At 33.5% G+C, this 20,002-nt stretch overlaps 3 protein-coding genes across 3 annotated transcripts; all 3 read left to right on the top strand.

Annotated features, from left to right (window-relative positions):
• Window positions 1-146: 146 nt before the first annotated feature.
• On the top strand, window positions 147-659 carry TRIADDRAFT_59390 (uncharacterized protein; the record flags this gene model as incomplete). Its single annotated transcript, XM_002115408.1, has 1 exon — window positions 147-659. One exon carries the CDS (start codon window positions 147-149, stop codon window positions 657-659), a length of 513 nt encoding a protein of 170 aa, XP_002115444.1.
• A 10,051-nt stretch (window positions 660-10,710) lies between these two features.
• Window positions 10,711-11,253, top strand: TRIADDRAFT_59389 (uncharacterized protein; the record flags this gene model as incomplete). Its single annotated transcript, XM_002115407.1, has 1 exon — window positions 10,711-11,253. The coding sequence occupies one exon, from the start codon at window positions 10,711-10,713 to the stop codon at window positions 11,251-11,253; it is 543 nt and encodes a 180-aa protein (XP_002115443.1).
• A 5,380-nt stretch (window positions 11,254-16,633) lies between these two features.
• Window positions 16,634-18,078, top strand: TRIADDRAFT_29291 (uncharacterized protein; the record flags this gene model as incomplete). The annotated part of the gene is made up of 7 exons (XM_002115406.1): window positions 16,634-16,738; window positions 16,900-16,925; window positions 17,043-17,142; window positions 17,228-17,347; window positions 17,432-17,602; window positions 17,688-17,805; window positions 17,930-18,078. Coding segments are annotated over 7 exons (789 nt in total), but the record flags the coding sequence as incomplete, so codon positions are not given.
• Window positions 18,079-20,002: the final 1,924 nt, after the last annotated feature.

The raw sequence follows: 20,002 nt of genomic DNA, 5'->3' as shown, positions 1-20,002 counted from the left end.
ACCTTTCTGCTTGATATTCTTTCTTGACGATCACTTGGAAAGGGGAAAAGGCAACAAGAACAAGAAAGAAAGCAAAGAAAGTAGGAAAGAAAGGAAGGAAAGAAGATTTATTCTACAGTTCAGATTGCTATTGATAACAGTACAGTATGTGGCGACTAGTTGGGATCGTTTTACTCGCTTGCAGTTTACTACCTATCCAGGGTAAATCTACAAAACCATCCAAGGCCGACTGTTTCCCGCATAATAATACCTGTGGTGACTGTGTTGCCATCAAGCATTGCTACTATTGCAGTAAAACGGATGTATGTTGGTATTATAATCCAACCTTTCAACATTTTATCCCTCCAGATTCGGAATGTCCTAAAGCGGATGCATTTCAAGGCCAATGCTTATTCTCTACCACTGTCTTGATTATTGCTATTTCAAGTGGCGCTGGTGTCTTGATTATTGCCATTTCGTGTACTATTTATTGTTGTTGTTGTCGGAAGAATAAGAAAAAGTATCTGAAAGAAGAACAACGTCATCTGGCTGAAATCGAGAGCCGTCGCACTCGAAATGAACAACGTAAAGTTGAACGCCAAGCCAAGCGAGATGATATTCGTCGAAAGTATGGCCTACTGAAAGATGAAGAGGATGCTGGATACAATCGTTTATCGTAATGAAGGCAAGCAGAATAGGGAAAACATGAATAAACTCGCTTGGCTTAGTCGATTACTATCTCAGGCTACAGGAAATGAAAATAGTTTTTCCCTTTTCAAACTAGAAAAACTGTAATTATAATGATGAATCAATCAATATTTGACCAATTCTCTTGGATGTGATAAGTACAGGCTACTGGATAACAGTGTAAAGTAATGATCTGTTCGTCTTAATAGATCAACTTGTCTGTAGCCCATCATAATAATATCAACCAATATCTACTAGTATATTACTTCAATTTCAATAGACCAAATGTTATGAAACTAGCCAACTCCAACTACTGTACGTGTGTACTATACAATCTCCTGTTTGCATTTTATCCTAAACGGAAGATGATAATAATGAACAAACCAATGACCCTATCCATAAGTATTTTCACTGTTTTATTGCATTATTTTTTGCCCATCTTTCCTTCAAAACTAACATGTATGTTATTATTACTAAATTATAACGTGATCGGATCATTTTCTTGGTAATTATATATACCATCTCCAGAAACTTAATTTGACTTTCCATTCATTTTTATCAATATCTCATCATACAGTGCAGTGCTGTAGTAAAATAAGTAAAATAAATAGATTGTACTTGTATGTCATTCTTTCAATCGTTTACTTTAAAAATATATTTTGAGCGATGATTTGTTTCCATCCTCGGGAATATCGTACGCTAGAAAGTATCGATTACATTAACCTTGATAGGATTGCACAATACAATCCAATATGGACGATACAGCAGCCCAACAACTTGAAATATCGAAATGTAAAAGATCATGTGGTGTAATAATGAACTAATACGAAAATAAGTGAAGAGAGTAGTTGGATTTCAATATTGATAACGTTAGATCATCAGTTGAAATGAAAAATGATCACTTGAAATTCTCGCTGAAGATGTCTGTACCAGTACCAATCTCATTCAACATGACTCGACTATTTTTACTTTATTTGCATGCTTGTTTATGCTCAGTTACTCGAAACAATGCAATTTACCTAGACATTATATATTCAAAAGAATAAAATCGATAATAAATCGATTTTTTACTTTCTCAGTAATTAACGAAACTTGTGCTGCGTAACGCAGGAATGTTGGCCATGTTTGCCTCTGTAGCAAGGACTACGCTAGAAATAACCAGTTAAGATACAGGTGATCATGACGTCGATATACTGTAGTGTATTATTATTATTATTAATGAGTCTGATACTATTGTTGAAGATCAAATTGCTTAAACGATCCATTCAAATGGACGATGCTTGATCGATTGGATAACTTCATTAAACATTATGGCTTTGCTCAGTACAATACATATGGCAACATGGTTGCAAATCACAAGGTGTTTTGCTTGATAGTTGATAACCATTTGTCATCATCATCAGTCAAGATTGGATTATCGATAGGTAAAAATTAACACCTCTACAAGGGAAAATTGTTGTACCCTAGAGGACATTTTACCGCTTTCAAACCTAATGTTGATATTCATAATTGCGGTACAGAAAGTTAACGAAAAGATTAGCCATGATCAAGGACTACTACCAAAAAATAAAAAATCAGCAACTACTAGACAGTAGACTGTAAATAGGAGTGCCTGTAACGTGAAACAAGGATCCACGATAAAACCTCTAATAAAAGTACTGCATCTAGAATGAGAATAGAAGCAAATTTTTTCGAGATCAAACGCGATACTGTACTTGCTGGACATTGTAAAGTGATCTAATGAAGATTGAATGATTTACTTTATTCCTTCTTATACCAAATACTAAATACAGTATAAGACTTTACTACAAACTCTGCAGAATTTTACTATCGTTCGTCACTGATCATTTTCCCCTAGAATGAGAATAATAGCAAACTTTAGAGATTAAACGCGATGCTTGCTTAACATTGTAAAATGGTCAAATGAAGATTTAGTGGTTTACTTTATTCCTTCTTATAACAAATACTACGTACAGTACAGGGCTTTACTACAGGCTTTGCAGAATTTGACTATCGTTCGTCATTGATCATTATTCTCCGTCAAGGAAAGGCGATATTACTCGGCCTAAGTAAGTTTCATTCAAAGAAATTTGGTATAAATAAGGAGATAAATGACGACTTGATGCTATAGTACTTTGTATATTAAGTCGATGTTGAAAAACTTCAAATTTCCCTTAATCTCCGCACTGTAAATATATATCAGACAATAAAACTAGCTATCGATACATTCAGTTTGAAAGACATAGTATTAAAATGTGATATACAGTAGTATAAAATACTAACGTCTTTAGTATTTAATGGTCATAAAATTATAACTGGACCTGCCCAAGAAAAATGTCTAAGATAAAAGAAAGTCATACACAAGATTTTTTTTTTAGTTTAGCAATGGTTGCAACCAATCGAAAACATAGGAATATGGACTAGGATAGGGAGGGATTAAAAAGAGTTTACTGTAGCATGTAGCGTTATGCTTTCATATCAGACCTTTGACCTTTCCTCTATTCGCTTAAATGGCAGTGGGCTGAAATCCTTCCATTCTAAAATGGATTCATGTCGAAATTTACTGAAAAGCTTAGAAGAATATCATATAATTATAAGCGTCTGCTAGCGTATCTACACAATCGATGAATTCATCAAGATTCAACAATAATACTATGAATACGTTTAGTTAATTGCTGCCTTTTTCCGGTCAAATTAATGATAAAAGATAATAGCAATTTGCAAAATACAGTTGCAACTATTGTTATTTTCCACTTGATTGGAAGCCGAAAATTTTATTATTTGAAAGATAGAGACGTGTACAAGTATCCTTTCCATATTTTTTTTTCCATGTTTTAAATAACAATGAGTTTATTACGTTTCGATTTCATTATTCTGTTAAGAAATTAAACGACTTAGGGTTGAGACAATAGGAAAGATATTGTTTAGCCCATGCCCTGGAGTATCTTTGCCGAAAACAAAAATACATGATTGAACTAGAGTCCTGGTGGTAGTCCTGAAAAAAATTCATCATGTGAACGTACCTTAATACAGCTCAGTAAAGCCGATCCTCTATGATGATGAGAGCTAGAAAGCGTAATAATCAATCCATAAGTGTCCTAGATCAAGGATATACCGATAAAGTTTTATTGACAATGCTACTATAAGCTAGCTGTTAGTTTAGCAATGCAAAAATTGAATACGGATCGATTCTAATTTAATCCTTTAATCGTTTACTATTTTTTTTTTTTTATTCAAGCTCAACTAATAACACTGGTTCAATAGCAAATTGCACTCTATTCTCTATCTGTTTATATCCTAGTATTGAATAGCTTATACAAAGCTTTCAGTATGATTTACCAAGAGTAATAATAGCGATCAAAAAGTAACAAAAATGGAAAGTCTGATTTGTAATGTACTATTTCTTCACGTAAAGTAGTGCAGCGATAATAGACATGTACGCCGGATTGAATTAGTAATAATCTTGCAATCAAGTCTCACTAAAGTTGAGTCTATTCTACGCATTCAATAACTGTAAATCAAATGACTCAATGCGTATGCCAGTATTGAGCACTGTAAGATTTCAAAGAAAGAATTAACCAAGTTCACTATTGCACTGCCTTGAACCATTAACAGTTTTATTCATGAATGAGATAATATAATAAAGAAGCCAATAATTAATTAACTGCAGGACTAATATAGTGTTATGACTAGTTGCCCTCAACTTTAAGTTTAGGAAGATTGCTCTACGCTTTGCAAGCTGATGGGCAGTATTTCGCAACGTTATCCTAAGTATGAATGATGGGAAATTGAACAAGACCGCTATGCTATCCATGAATCGTAGTTTTACTAATTAAAGCAAAAATACTCATATGATCAGCAAAGCCACTAACAGTTGTGCCTCATTTTTGCTACAGACATGTGGTTAGTGTACCGTATTGCTTCATCGCTACTATGTGATTAAGAGTTTAATTCCATTGATCGAATATTCTTTACAAAATCAATTGTCAGGGCCGAATTTAATTTACGACAATCATGTTCGCGCCAGTACATGAGACTGAATGTCGGCGATAACCTTTCTAACAATTTAGTGTCAAATGTCAGTGTTGCAATATAGGGTTCGGGTTAGGAATTAATCTATACGAGCGTACAGTATATAGCTACATATTCAATCTTTACTAAATGCAAAGAGCAATAATAAAGACAGAAGCCGAAATTTTAGTATTAGAATCCAGTTGCGAATAGTTTGTCGCCATTACAACATTTTTAAATCTTCAATTTTAATATCTAATACATATTGGTAAGGAAATACTTAACTACAAGTATATTATTTGGTGAATACTGTTCAGTCACGCTTTACTAATCACTATCTAAAGTTAAAATATGTCATTAATTCTAATATTTACTAATAGTTGAATCACTTAGTTGATTTTGATTAAAAATTTATAAGATACAATTTGAGATATTAATTTTACCTTGAAATGAATCATACTCATTAATAGATCCGTACAAAGTGATTAGGTCTAGTAAACGCTCATCAATTTTATTCATTTTCGCTTCTATACTACTTTAGCTGAAGGTATTATACTAAAATTGAGCTTTGATATGTTTAGTAGATTGAATGAGAGGTATCAATATTCATCATGGTGCTGCAGATTTTAAAATATGGACTGACAAGACTGGTAGTAGAAACAGAAATGATTGATAGCAAATTACAGTTGCTGTCAATTCCAAATACAGCAGTAATGCAAAAGCTACAGCGAGATGAAATTGAATAAGTCGCAAATTCTGCAAAGATTCTAGTTCAATCACCGCCAGTAGGAAGTTTCTAACATGAATTTTAAAGCCAGTATTACATCATAAGCAAGTAGGCATAAACATGCTTCACTGCACAAAAATAAAGGTGGTTGAAAATAAAATCATGCTCACCGGATATTTACACTATCCTTAGTATATACGTACGTACACCAAACCAAGATTATCTTCAAATATGATATCAAATTACAATTCTTGAAAGGAATAACATGCTAAATAATAATTCGACAAATTCCAACTGAGTAATCTACTGAATTAAGTAAACCCTTTCTAAATTTTTTCAGCAACTAAAATAATTATTTATCTTTTGCAATTGTTTAATAAATTAAAATATTTATACAAGGCATCAATGTTTCATAAATTAGTTAGGCAATTAAAAGTACAGTATCAGACTGTAAGAAATATCTCTACAGCCATTTATTAGCTAGCTTTTCGTAGCTATATCTGACAACGCTTGATTACTTCTCTCATAGCAATACAAAAGGAATAACTAATGAGTGAACTGAAATGGAACTGATTGCGCGGGTACGATTTCTTTAATCTGAATAAATAGGGGTACCGATATTCTATAAAGTAGTAGCTGACATTACAGTCTCGCTATTTCTAGCGTAATCTTTCCATTAATTCTTTTAATGAAAAATTGGACCTTTATCTTTATTAATGTTTCCAATATAGCTATTAGAATATTAGCTTATGTAATTTAGCATGTATGCTAAAAGCATAATATATACTGTATTGCTATACTATATTCCATGTATGTGAGAATCGAATACGGTGACGGTAATAATCTCACTATTAAATATAATCGTAAAATCGACTCAAAACATTAATATTAAACTTCAAAAATTGTAATCGATGTGGTATTACATTACTTCTTGCTAGAAGCTATGTCCAATATCATTGATTATATGCAAAAGGAGATTCGTAAGAGAGTAAGTGGATAGATTTTTGAGGGATGTACGAATATACTCGTATTTTTATACTATTCTTTTAGATTAAGATACTCGCAAACATGTATGTATATGTTTACACTTTATCATAAGGGAAATGATCAAGAAATAAATATGAATTCTTATTCAAAATCATAGCAATGTTGATTTCGTCAGTTATAAGGTTTACTTCAACATTTTGAGTAGTTATCAAACTACAGTACTACGAAAGTAAACGCTTCAATACCTTGGAATCGTAATCCAGTCATTTTACTATAGCCGCAATATCAATATTTAAGGCTAATTTATAAAGTCCCTGGCATTAACTATGAATCCAATAGAGTAAAATAGATATCAGAAATGATGTAATTTACATTCTGTAATATGAAAATTGATAATCGGATATCTCTATTGACACATTCATACCATATTTGAATTACTATTATTTTTCATTTAGCAATGTGGTAGCCTATGGTTGTGAAAGAATCATAATGCCCCAAATCCTGTTCCAGAAAAAATTTTCCGTTTAAAGTCAGACAATAAATGCTTATAGTGATGCAATCATACTAAAATTCTATTCATTGAATTAAATTAATCGCGTCCTACTGTCAAAGCAACCAATAGCCATCTCTTTCTCTAACGATGAACAATATTGTTGCTGTCAATATTTCTCACTATCATAAATTGTACAATGACTTAATGACTATCCGAAGGCTTTGGTAAATTGATTACATAATACGTTAGTCAAAAATTGCAGACTATAATTTGCTCAGCAAATGTCAAAAAGAGAATAATTCATCATTTTCAATTGTCTTATTTGAATAATGATCATGTGTAAATGAAGGTGGTTGATGAATGTAAGAGGATAGTTTTTAGATTACTTGCGAAAACACTACCAGGTGAAGGTGAATATAGATTGATTTATGATATGTTATCATGCTGGCACTGCTAAACATGTGTTACGAAAGTTCAAATTCAATAGTTTCGTTTCAATCCTCATTTGATTTACGTAATATCATGAACTATCTGTGTAATCGGCAGAAATACTAATTTCACTTTCCATTGGATAGATCATTAAATAAAATTTTTTAGTCGGCTGTACTTAGTTATTCGATGATTATATTGGCTAAAAATTGAGAATGAATATAAGCAAAATTACGCAATTTTGTCTATCAGTATAGTTAAGAATCAATAACGCTCCATAAAATGAATGGGTACAGATTTAACTAAGGGGAATTTCATTGAAAAAATGCAGAAACAAAAGCATCAATTAATGATGTTGTTAGCGCGTGGTATCAGTTTATTAGTCACCACACCGTTCTGATTCATTGGTTCTATTATATCCTACGTCTTAATTATTGACAGCTTTTATTAGTTTAAACAACATTGACGAAGAGAGGCTATGGTTTGTCAGGTTGTCCTTTGATTGGTAGAGATGTATTTAACATCTATACTTTTGCATTAACTTGCTTAGATTAGATTTCTTAACAGTAAGTAAGTTTTCATTTTTTTTCTCTCCCGCTGTTTCTCTACTTCCATTTTCATCGCTGCTGACAAATTTGGCTTAACCAAGATCTCCATGGGTAATCAGATAAATAAAAATCAAGGAATACCATGTCAAGCATTTAATCATTCTTGTCATCAGTGTACAACATTGAATTATTGCTATTTTTGCCAATCTACTTCGATTTGCCTTCATCTTCCTGTTAATACAACTTTATGGAGTTTACCAGATAAAGTATGCGACAATTTAGGATGGTATACTGGACAATGTCTCCTTCCTAGGAAGATATTTGTTATTACTTTGCCTTGTGTGACTATAATATCATTGATATTACTTGGCACTATATGCTTTTATTACTACAATAGAGATCAAAATACTCGATTTAAAATCTTTAACTATCGTCGAAAGAGAGGCTATATGCCAGTTTCAGTACAATATTCTCGTCAAAAGTTAATCAGTAAAATTAAAAATAAATATGGTAGGGTTGAGAAGTATTAATTCATGTATACATGTCAGAAATAATTACAATAATAATGGTAGTTCAGCCGGAGGCATCAAGATGCACCAATTTTTTTTGCGATACAGTAATTTTAGCAACTGCATTGCTTTCGCGTATTGTAATTCTTCTGCGACATATTTGCTTTCAATATCGTCGAAGCAAATCTGGTAATGGTTAGTCATTAATTTGCTAAACGTATGCTAAGGGCTAATATAAATTACTAATTAATTTAAAATGGACGCTAACATTTTTGTGGAAGAATTGAGCTAACTTCATTGCGAATTAGCGGTTTTTAGTAATGATACTTGTTTATCTTAAGAAATAATCTAAATCATAGCATATGCAGTAATCATCTCGCTTTCGTAAAGCATGCTTAAGGTCTAACATGAACGTATATAGGATAAGTTCTCTGTAAATCTATAATATAATGATAGCGTGTCATTGTAATATGCATGCAATGATGTAGCTGAGAGAATTCCCGTGATTTCGAATCAGTTGTTATTGCTTTCTTTTTGTCAATTTATAGTTTATCATCAAATTTGGAATAAATCTTAATTTAAAAATACAGAAGCTTCGGATTTTACAATTTTAATCTCAATCTAAATTGAATATTTTATCCCTTGTTATATTCATGCTCTCTTTATCCTTAGCGTTACATTGGGTCTTTAGGTTTGCAGATAAGTTACTCCAAAATATTACTTCAGTTCGTTTGCATTTGTTTATGATCAATTCGCTGTTAATGATTTAAATCTTTTGAATAATGATGTAGACTGGAAGCATCTTGTAAGGCTTTTACTGTCGAGGTAATGGCATTAATCTATTCATTCTAAACTCATGTAAATAATGATGTTATAAATATCCATTTTACGTGCACGGTATAAGTTATATAACAAATATAAATCACAATATAGAATCGTTTAACGGTGCCTTGAAAGTTCTTATCTCTCGTTTTCTCTCTAAATCAAAGTATTTCTGCTATAATATTTTATGCATCTGATAATTGGATTTTAATCGGATAGCTGATGATGAGTATGGGCCTGGTTATTGGTTTTAATAAATAGATACTTTGAAAAATACACAAAATCGGATGATTTAGTAATAGCAATGTGACATAGCTTAACCACAATATCATTATGAACATGCAGTCATTTTTATGACGTTTTCTATCACGCTAATTTGGCTAATGTAGTATCATGTAGGAATGCTTAACTCTGCTAGTAAAGATGATTGAGATGGCTTAAAAGTTCAATGGTCTATCCAAAGTATTACAGCTTGGTGCCGCTTGTAGTGGGTAGATTTTTAATCTTACAATCAACACTTACTTTATTCAGACATTTATACGTAGTTCTACACTGCATACTACCTGTGTATTCGCTATCATATAACTACTGTTCCTGGCTGAAATCATGATGGCTCTTAAAGCTTGTTTATTCCTAATATTATGCTATTGCCTTTTTTTTATGTCAATCACATGTGTTTAATAAAATTATTTGCTGATTAATTAAACCTAAATTTGTAATAGGTGTTTGTGTTAATCTGAAACTACTTTATAAACCATTTCTTCGACTAAAACAGTTAATTTAATATGTTTTGTTTAAAACAGTCAAGTTCGTGACGATACTACAATATGCTCATCATGAATATTTTGCCATCGCACAGGAAAGAGTGAAATTAGAAGTCAGATATCCAATGGTAACTTTGCTAAGTTATTTCAAAGAATTTTCTGAGCCAACCTATAGGATTGCATATGAGCAGCTGCTGTTAGAGGATTTATAGTAGAGATAATGTAACAAATATGCTACTTCGCCTAAAAGTATCAACTAACTTATATAAACATGAACTGCTGAATAGTACTACCATATTACTAGGTAATTGAAATAATTTTAAACTGTAACGTAAATTCGAACTTTCAATTGGACAAATAAATTACATCAACATGTAAAATTAGCCGAGACCGACAGTTTTGTTAAAGAAATTGAATTAGAGATCTAGCCAATCAATCTACAATAATTCCATCATTTTCTTTTGTTTAATGCCGTTTTTACCATATTGTTGGAGATCAATGCATCCTGATACTTAAGTAGAGCATATCCATATAGTAAATCAGTGAAAATCGTTGAACCTAAAGACGGTAAGAAAGATAAGAGCGAAGCGGTTATAAAATACGAGTATTTCTTGAAGTTGCTTAAACTATTGCTTGATATCGATTCAACCAAGTCAATTAATAGAAAGATGATAACAGTTAGAATATAGCAAGTATTATTATCTACTCAAATTACCAAAGCAGCCCATTTTAAGCATCGATCCGGCAATCAAACATGTGGCTATCTCTACGATCAATCTATCTGTTCATATTTATAACATCGGCAGTATTAATGCCGATGATTACTTGTCATTCTCTTAGTAGCTTGGCTAAAGCGAAAAGAGCAACTAGGATTACGGATAAGGATTGTTTTGCCAGTAACGGTTCTTGCGTTGATTGTGTACAAACTTTTCATTGTTTTTTTTGCAACTCAAACAGGGTTTGTTGGAAATATCGTGGAACCAGTATAACTAATTTTCTACCACCTCAGTGGCAATGCAATAATAACAATTGGCAAATTGGTCAATGCAGTATTAATGGATTAACGTTAATTATTCTTGTTCCAATCGCCAGCAGTATCCTCATCATTGTTCTAACGTGTGGATTATATTGTTGTTGTTGCCGCAATAGCTATCGCAAGATGTGGTTTTATGAGAATGAGAGACATGAAAGTGAATTAGCAAGGCGCCAACATAACGCTGAATTACGTAATTTTGATCGGAAAGCACGTCGTGAGCGCCTTGCTCAAAAGTACAGAAGCACGCCTGGCAAGATATAACTATCTCGTAAATTGTGATGATTGATTGTAAACTTTAGACTGTGCGATAGTTAACTTCATCATTTCTAGGAATTTTTATTCTAGTTTATATGTAATTATTTAAATTCAATATTTGGATGTCCAACCTGGATGGATTTAATTATAATTATATATATCATGAAATAATCTGTCGTTATCAACGTACGAATACCATAAATTAACACGCCTTCGGCTATACACCATTTGCATAGATATAGTGATAATTAATAAGTAATTATGATGAAACCAGGTGTGTGTATTGTGTATATCATCATAATCTAGATAGCAATGGGCATGCAAGTTCTGTCTTATATGATGGTATCTCCAGCTCATATGACGAATATACGCGTATCTTCAAGTTCTGATTTCATCAGAAAGCACAGTTGATTAAAATTTTAATTATTGACATGATCGTTTGATAATATATTTTCAATACCGGTTAACGTGTAAACTTTAAAGTTTTTGCACTCCAAAGTAAGGAAATGTTGTCAATGATTTTAGAGTGGGGGAGGTAGTCTATGTTGATATGCCGGTAATAATCCTAATTCAATCTGGGTACTTGAAGAAGGGCTGATTTAAAATTCACCGTACTGTATAATTTTCTATTCTATTCTATTCAATACCGATATGAAAGGCAAGGTTGCTATCTTCTATCAGAGTTAAAAATGGATTTTAAGATCATTTCCTAGTATAATCGTGAGTGTAGACTGTGAAAGTGGTTTGCTAGGGTTTGCTACGTGTCGGAGTAGGTTTTAAGTAATTTTCATTCACAATACACTATAACAAGATATCGCATTGGCGTTGGATTGCGATCCATTAGGCGACACTACACTATATTAGACGTTAGCAGTATGTTCTAGAGGCTATTAGACCTCCAGGATCTTCATTTATAGTCATCCTTTGGAGAGTCAGACCTGCCCATAGTTCGGTTTGGCTAGGTTTAATGCCTGTCTTCAATATCTACCTTCAGCGACTAACTAAAATTACTAGGTATCGGTTATTTATGGAGGGGCGTTCATTCAGGTATCTCATGAAAGCTGGAGTGGATATTATTCTTCTACGACGGTAGTATAGCGACAACCCTACTGTATATGCCTTCGATATCTTAATTTCTCCAACAAATGATTTATGGCTAGTAATTTTACAGGTTATGACTTAATATGGAAAGCAGGGCCGTCAGTTCCAAGGAAGCATGGGGATTGGGGAGTGATATTGGTGTTGAAGCAGAGCACATCGATGCCTATCTGGTAAACAAGACGAACCGACTACAGGTGCAGTCCAGTATACCCTGTACTGTACAGCGCGATTAACTTGGTTGGCACTAAGGAAAATAAGCTGTCGAGGCTAAATCAAGCCCAAAGTATGCCCCTGTACATATCGATTTTGAACAGGAGTCTTTCATAAATTGTAACTTTCAATTTTCGACTCCATCTTGCCATCGAAGTGAATGGCGTTGTCTTGTAGATTAGGTCTACAATGTACAGTACATACCGGAGTACCCATGTACTGTACACTGTACAGTACTGTACCGTACTGGAGTGGTCTGTTTTACAACTGCCCTCAAATCCCATAATGGGGCTCAGGCCAAAGTCACGAGACTCAGCCTCGCGATTTTACTCGCCATTCGTCAGTCTAGTACTGTACCTTACAGTACTAGACACTCAGTACTAAGGACTGTAGTCAACATCAGCCAGGATTGGCCACGTAAGGATGACTTTGTAATATTTCACCAGAGTGTGCAGTACTGTACTGGGTGCTAGTGTACGGACTACAGTACAGTCCTGTACTGTAGTCCTGCACGGTACCATCGTCTGGGTGGCGATCGTTTTGACGATTCGATCGATGTTGGAACTAAATTCCAGTTGGTCAATCAGTTCCTCCCTCGTCTGGGTTCTTCGATAATGTTGGGTTAAGTCTTCGTGGCCGTAGTAATTTAAAATTATTCTTACTGTATTGGTAAGTGATATTGTCTTTCTTTGCTGAAATAGGTAAAGTTGTCTTGAATGCAGTGATCGCACTAGATATTGACGTCCAAACGATAGTTGGTGTAGACTACTGTACAAACGGACTACAATATTGTCTATTTCAGGGGCTGTCTTCGTTTCTTCTTTATCTATACTATAACATATACACTAGTGACGCAAAACAAAAAAAATGTGATAAATTCATACTCTGACACTGTCTGGGACTGCAGTACTGGAAAAAAATGATTCTCTCTCTTTTTGTCAGTCGTCCTTGAAAAAGTCTACTATAGTCGATATCGTTTACCTGGTATGAGTTTAACATACAGCTACAGCAGCAATTGCTGTATAAACTGACAGGAGTGCAGAATGGAGATCATCCCTAATTATTCCTCATTGGCGTTGCGTCTGCTGATTATATCAACTGTTTTAAAGAGAGTAGGAAACAGAGTTTTGCAAAAGGATCACGCTACAGACAAGCCGCACCAAAACATGCACCCGACGTCAAAAGTACTAGAATGCTGGTAAAGAAACCACTTCCGAAGCTACACATAGAAGCATCAATATATTAAATACCCTCATGTACACATATTGAAGCTAAACGAACTAGTCAATGAACTGAAAGTGTTAATTCTCTTCTTTCATTGCTAGATGATCGTTCACACCCTATGGAACAATCAATTCTCACACATTTTATTTCATAATATTTCAGCCCTGATCGTCTATCCAGCATTGCTCGATACCCTTCATCAATGAGATACATCAATAATTTCATTACAAGTACCAATAAGTCCGGAGATAATTCGACCTAGTTCATTAGTAAATGTAAATTGTTTAACCTATTCCTTACTTAATAAACAAAGTTTACAAACACTGATCGATTAGTTTAATTAATCTAAAGACATGACTAGAAGTAACGTTAAATCTGACCGGCTGAAGTAGTACTCTAATTCATATGTAACGAAGCCTTTGTAGCAGTAGCTGTATCCCTTTGAAGTGAAATTGGAACACTTAAATTATATTATATCCTACTTGAAAATTCTGCCTAAGAATCATTACAAGCTAAATACGAGTAATAATTCATGGTATAATTGTATGTTTTAAGATTGGCTGGCATCAATAGTACACCTTGAAAATATATATTCGTTAAGATTCTAGATGTTATATTCTTGCACTAGATCGAGCTACAAATTTACTACGATAATTTTAAATCTATTGACGCTTAGTACTGTATAAAGGTTATCGATTTTGTGTCAGTTGTAAGTGTCAGGTCTTGGTGGTAAAAAATGAATCTCAAAACAGTTACGGATTGGTCTAGGATTTAGCTGCGATCGATCTCTCAGTTTCTTCTTAATCTTGTTACAAAGTGTACAGTTTAGCATTAATATCTACTTATGAGGGTGTTAACAATACAGTACATACTAAGTAAAGTTAATATAATGAATGAAAATTATCTTGAGAGTTATACCTTGTTATAACCGTACATGTAGGTTGATTGGAAAGAATGATTCGGTATTTTGACTGCCTCATATCACTATTGATTCGTAATACATAATCATATACAGTAGCATAGAAGTAAAACGAGTGTATCCTGTATAGCGATGCACGACAATGATGATATTATTACAACTAAGATCACCTTTCTTGAGTTATGCGGCGCTGTAGCCATTTTACAATCTATATCAACTTAACAAATCGATACTCTAATACTGGGCAATATTATCAATCAAACTAACGAAATTATGCAATACATGAACTGAAATGAATTTATTACCTTCTAGAATTCTAAAGAGAAAAGGGTATGGCTGCAAGATCTATTTTAATTACCTTGTATATAGTAGGTTTATGGTCTTGTTTGACCACGATCACTCTTGCTGAGACGCAATTTATCGACATCGATTTTGATTCGAACAGCACAGGTACGTATTTATTACTTTAAGAGTTTACTGATAGATTTATAAAATCTTTTAATAAGTTAATAGTTAGAGAAGTCTTTAAGCCTACTTTAAACTCCACCGTGTACATAGACGTATATTAGTTGTGAGTGCGTAGTCGCATTACCACAGTAAATTACGTAAAACTTTGACTGTCGGTAAACAATTACTTGCCTTGGTTACAAATATGTGGATTATAATTAAGCGGCATAAGTTAGGTACAGCATATAGTTAATCTTAGCCTAGTGGTTGACTGTATTTCATTTGGTTATCGCTATAGATCGAAAGAGAAATGTTACCATTACTACTAGTCCAGCTCAAACACTTCAGCTGCATACAAAATCTATAGCATTCATAAAGCCAAGGTAGGCGATTTAACTTGATGGATACGAATTTATTCATTTAAGGAAATGTTAGGGTATTTACATTTAATTGTATATAGATAACTATGTGATATTGATTAGGTTTTTTGTAGTCATTTCCGTAAAATTATACATTTATATCTCTCGTATTTGAAATAGGTAATATTATGAATTTACTCTGCTACACGCTAGCTACTTTTTTTCAATTTTCGGTTAGCAATCATTAACTATGAAATCTGTAGTAAACTGTTTCGTGTTAGGCATACGAACTGCACTGTATGTCGTATACGACGATAGAAGTCAAAGTTTATCTTGATTAAGACTTAGTACTTAACTGTGTAAATAATTTGATTCTGATAGTGTCAAATAGTATTTCGCCACCTTGGCTACGTAGATATGCTACAAGATGTTTAACTTATCTAAAAGAAGTTATACTACTGTTAATAAAATATTGGGAGTTGCTAACTTATCTAAAAGAAGTTATAGTACTATTAATAAAATATTGGGAGTTTTAAATGTTACCTATGACATACTTCGAAACTTATCATGCCTTGTTCGAAATCAACGTAGGCAGCTGTAAAATTCTTCTTCGTTCTACGTCATTATAACTTGCAGTAGAAAGTATTTTTCGATAACGGCTCTAATGATCACGGTTACCTTTATTATTTTAACTTTTAGTTCGCAGTTAGCTACCGATGCTACTATTAATCTTTACAGTCGGAACGATGGTATAGTATCCAGTTCTGATGATCAGGTGAGCAAGAAGTATTTTATGACTTACGATGCAGCAATTGAGCTTAAATTTTTGAGATATTATGACGTTATCATGCTACGATTTTTAACTCTACTATTGATCATTTCAGGTGAAAATATTATCTGGTGATTGCAGCAGGGTTAATTTTTCCATTTCCGCTGTCGGACCCGGAGAAACAGAAATTGTTATGAACACAACTTCAGACGAAATTGTTAAGTAAGGCTGCTTCTATATTTACAGAAGGTTACGAAATATTGAAGTGATAGAGGATATTGACCAAAATTTTGTGTCTTACTAGTATAGCTTAGTTGTAAGTACTAATATAACTATTGTCATAATAGCGTAAGTCGTGCCTTTATCAAAGTCCACATCGTACATTCCTTAGCTTTGGTAACAATTAACGCAGTCATTGGCTGGATTTACTTTGCCGCGTGGACAATTTCGTTCTATCCTCAGGTTAAACGTCTTCTTGTCACACTGTCGATTATATAGTACCTTATTTCTATAGATAATTTTCGCTGTGCTAGGCATTTAGATGAAATTAGTACTACTTACCCCTTGGTGATGTAAATTTTAGATATATTAACTATTTTACGTCAAATACTTTCTTAATGTAGGTTTACGAGAACTGGAGGAGGAAAAGGTACAATGCTGTTGATATTAGCTACAGATATTAAATTTATCGCTATCTTACCGTGAAAGTATGCGATACAAGTATTTACAATCTAATAAAGTAGCATTAACAATGTTTGATTGATAGTGTGATTGGATTAAATTTCGACTATCTTGCGTTGAATATTACCGGGTTTATTGCCTATTCTATTTTCAACATTGGCATATTCTGGGTAGACGAAATTAAGGTAGGAAAAATACTGGTGAATGACATATTGAAACTCGCCTTGATTGAAATTACAAATTTATAATCATGAAATAATTCTATCATAGATGGAATACGAGAAATTGCACCCTTACGGTATAATTCCAGTTCGAGGAAATGATGTTTTCTTCGCTATCCACGCTGCCGTAATTACCGGTTTCACGATATTTCAGTGTTTTATTTACGAGGTTACTATTTATTTTACATTTGTCCCTGTTTCCGTTAATTTTCTTTTTGAGGCAATTTTATTTTATTACTATCCATTCTTGTAGCGTGGTGACCAAAAACTTTCTTGGACAGCGACTGCCCTTGTCTCTGGATCGTGGCTATTTGCTATTATATCCTTGATCGTAGCTATTGCTGGCAAGCTTAGCTGGTTAACTTATCTATACTTTTTGTCATATGTAAAGTTAGGAATAACCCTGATTAAATACGTGCCTCAGGTTTGTATGCAAATAAGTTGAGAGCACTTGACTTGGTATGTGCATTAATTACTACTTGGTCTGACTAGTATTAATCATCCTTTAGGCCTACATGAATTACAGGCGTAAAAGTACGGTTGGATGGAGTATTGGAAATGTCTTATTGGACTTTACTGGCGGTAGCTTTAGTTTACTGCAGATGTTTTTATTGGCCTACAACAGTGGTACGGTACAACAGAAATTGTTTGCTTCATTTTTCTATATTTACCATTTAAAATTAAAATTCATTGTTGCAAAATAGTGATGATTGATTTTTGCTTTCATTTTATTTGTTACTCTTAAATTTAGATGATTGGGGATCAATCTTTGGAGATCCAACAAAATTTGGATTAGGATTATTTTCTGTTTGCTTCGATATTCTTTTTATATTTCAGCATTACGTTCTGTATAAAAATAGGGACAAGGGGAGTGGATATGAAGCTCTAATTGAGCCATAAATTTTCTCGACTTTGATTGTGGTACCGCGTTATCGATTTTACCTATGGTATCGTTTTTATTGACGGTATCGCAATTGATTTTATCTTGAGCATGTGTTCTTATCTTCAGCAGATTTATTTTTATGATACAGAAGTAAACATCGAAATGTTAAACTAAAAATATAAAGTTATCGATTATCGTATATGATGAATTAAAGCCTGGAAGAAATTAATTTGAATAGGACGAGACTTTGTTGGATATGTTTTACAGTAGTGTGTATCCGACGTCGTTTGATGATTACTTTGAAAGAGTAGAATCGACTTGTATATCGATCCATTTATGACTGTTGATTATCTATTTTTTACGGAGAATATTGAATAGTTTTCGCGGTCTGCGAATAGATTTAACTGTAACTGAAAGTCGTAAGTTTCATTTTTATTTGTCTAATTTCTATTGTAAATGGATTATTTACCACAACTTGTACATTAGTGTAGTATTTGCACTGTATGGACCTGGTGAGGAGTATTGTACTACTGTACACTCGTGGACTGCAGCACTAGATTTTCTTTTATTTTATTAGTCCATGGTACAGTGCTTCGAGCAGTCACCATGAATATTAGTTTGTTAATCTAAAGGATATACTTGTAATACTGTAAACCTAACTGTACTATTCATGTATGGCGGTGGCTTTTGTAAAGATGTACTGATTGTCAATCCAAATTAACGGTATCATTTATTTTTTTTCCATATTTTGCTACCGAGCTGCAAAGTAGTAAAATAGTGTTACCGAATCGCGCTTACTCTTGTAAACGTTCATTGTTTATCAATCTAGATCAATGGCATGATTTTTTCCATCTTTCGCCTACCAGCAATAAAGAGATATTACAGTGTGATTAAGGAGCGAAATATGGAGTGTTGAGATTTGCAACCAACTATCCCAGCCCATCAGGGAGAATCAACTTTATATATAGCCCTATTTACAATCGTATTTACTAGAGGGCATTGCTTTATAAGGATGTAAAATCCCGCATAGCAATGAATTCACGTCATTTAATTTCCCCCAGAGAATAGTTATGTCCTATTGACTGGGTACAGTAGGCAGTAAACTGCTTCACCTTCTAAGTTTTGATGTGAAGCTTGGCTAAACTACTGTGTAGCAAGCAAGATTATAATACCTTATAATGNGACCTACTTTGGAATCTGGTACTAGTATACTAATATAATATAGACCGTATATGTTATACATTACTAGATAGAGTGATGGACTACGAAGAAATAAGTAAGTAGTCGATGATGCAGAAGAAATGAGTAACGAGGCGGGACCTACTTTGGAATCTGGTACTACTAATATACTAATATAATATAGACCGTATAGGTTCTACATTACTAGATAGAGTGATGGACTACCAAGAAATAAGTAAGTAGTCGATGATGCAGAAGAAATGAGTAACGAGGCGGGACCTACTTTGGAATCTGGTACTACTAATATACTAATATAATATAGACCGTATAGGTTCTACATTACCAGATACTGTACAGTCATGGCCTACGAAGAAGTCAGTTAGTCGATGATAGAGAAGAAATGAGTACTGAGGCGGGACCTACTTTGCTATCTGGTACTGTAATTCCTGACTTTGGTCACCTGGTCTACATTTGGCGCCAGATTCGTGCTTACAGTACAATTCACAGTAGCTAGACTGTACACGGTACAAGTCTTGTCTTCATTGCTCTTTTCTGTCGGCATTTAATAGAGACATTACTTTTGCTAGTCATGCGTCTAGTACTCTACAATGTCTTTTAGCATTGCTAATAGTTTCATTGCTTGCATTACCATCACTAGCAAAAATAATGTCACCAATATATGCCTGCAATATTGCCTACAGTACCAAGTCCACTTTATTGATAAAATGGACTTCATGCTCTTATTGGCCATCGTGTAACCAA

This window comes from Trichoplax adhaerens, genomic scaffold, assembly GCF_000150275.1.
Source record: "Trichoplax adhaerens TRIADscaffold_10 genomic scaffold, whole genome shotgun sequence".
Lineage (NCBI taxonomy): Eukaryota > Metazoa > Placozoa > Uniplacotomia > Trichoplacea > Trichoplacidae > Trichoplax > Trichoplax adhaerens.
Note: the sequence above shows the minus strand (reverse complement) of the source record. Positions and strands in the feature narration are given on the sequence as shown.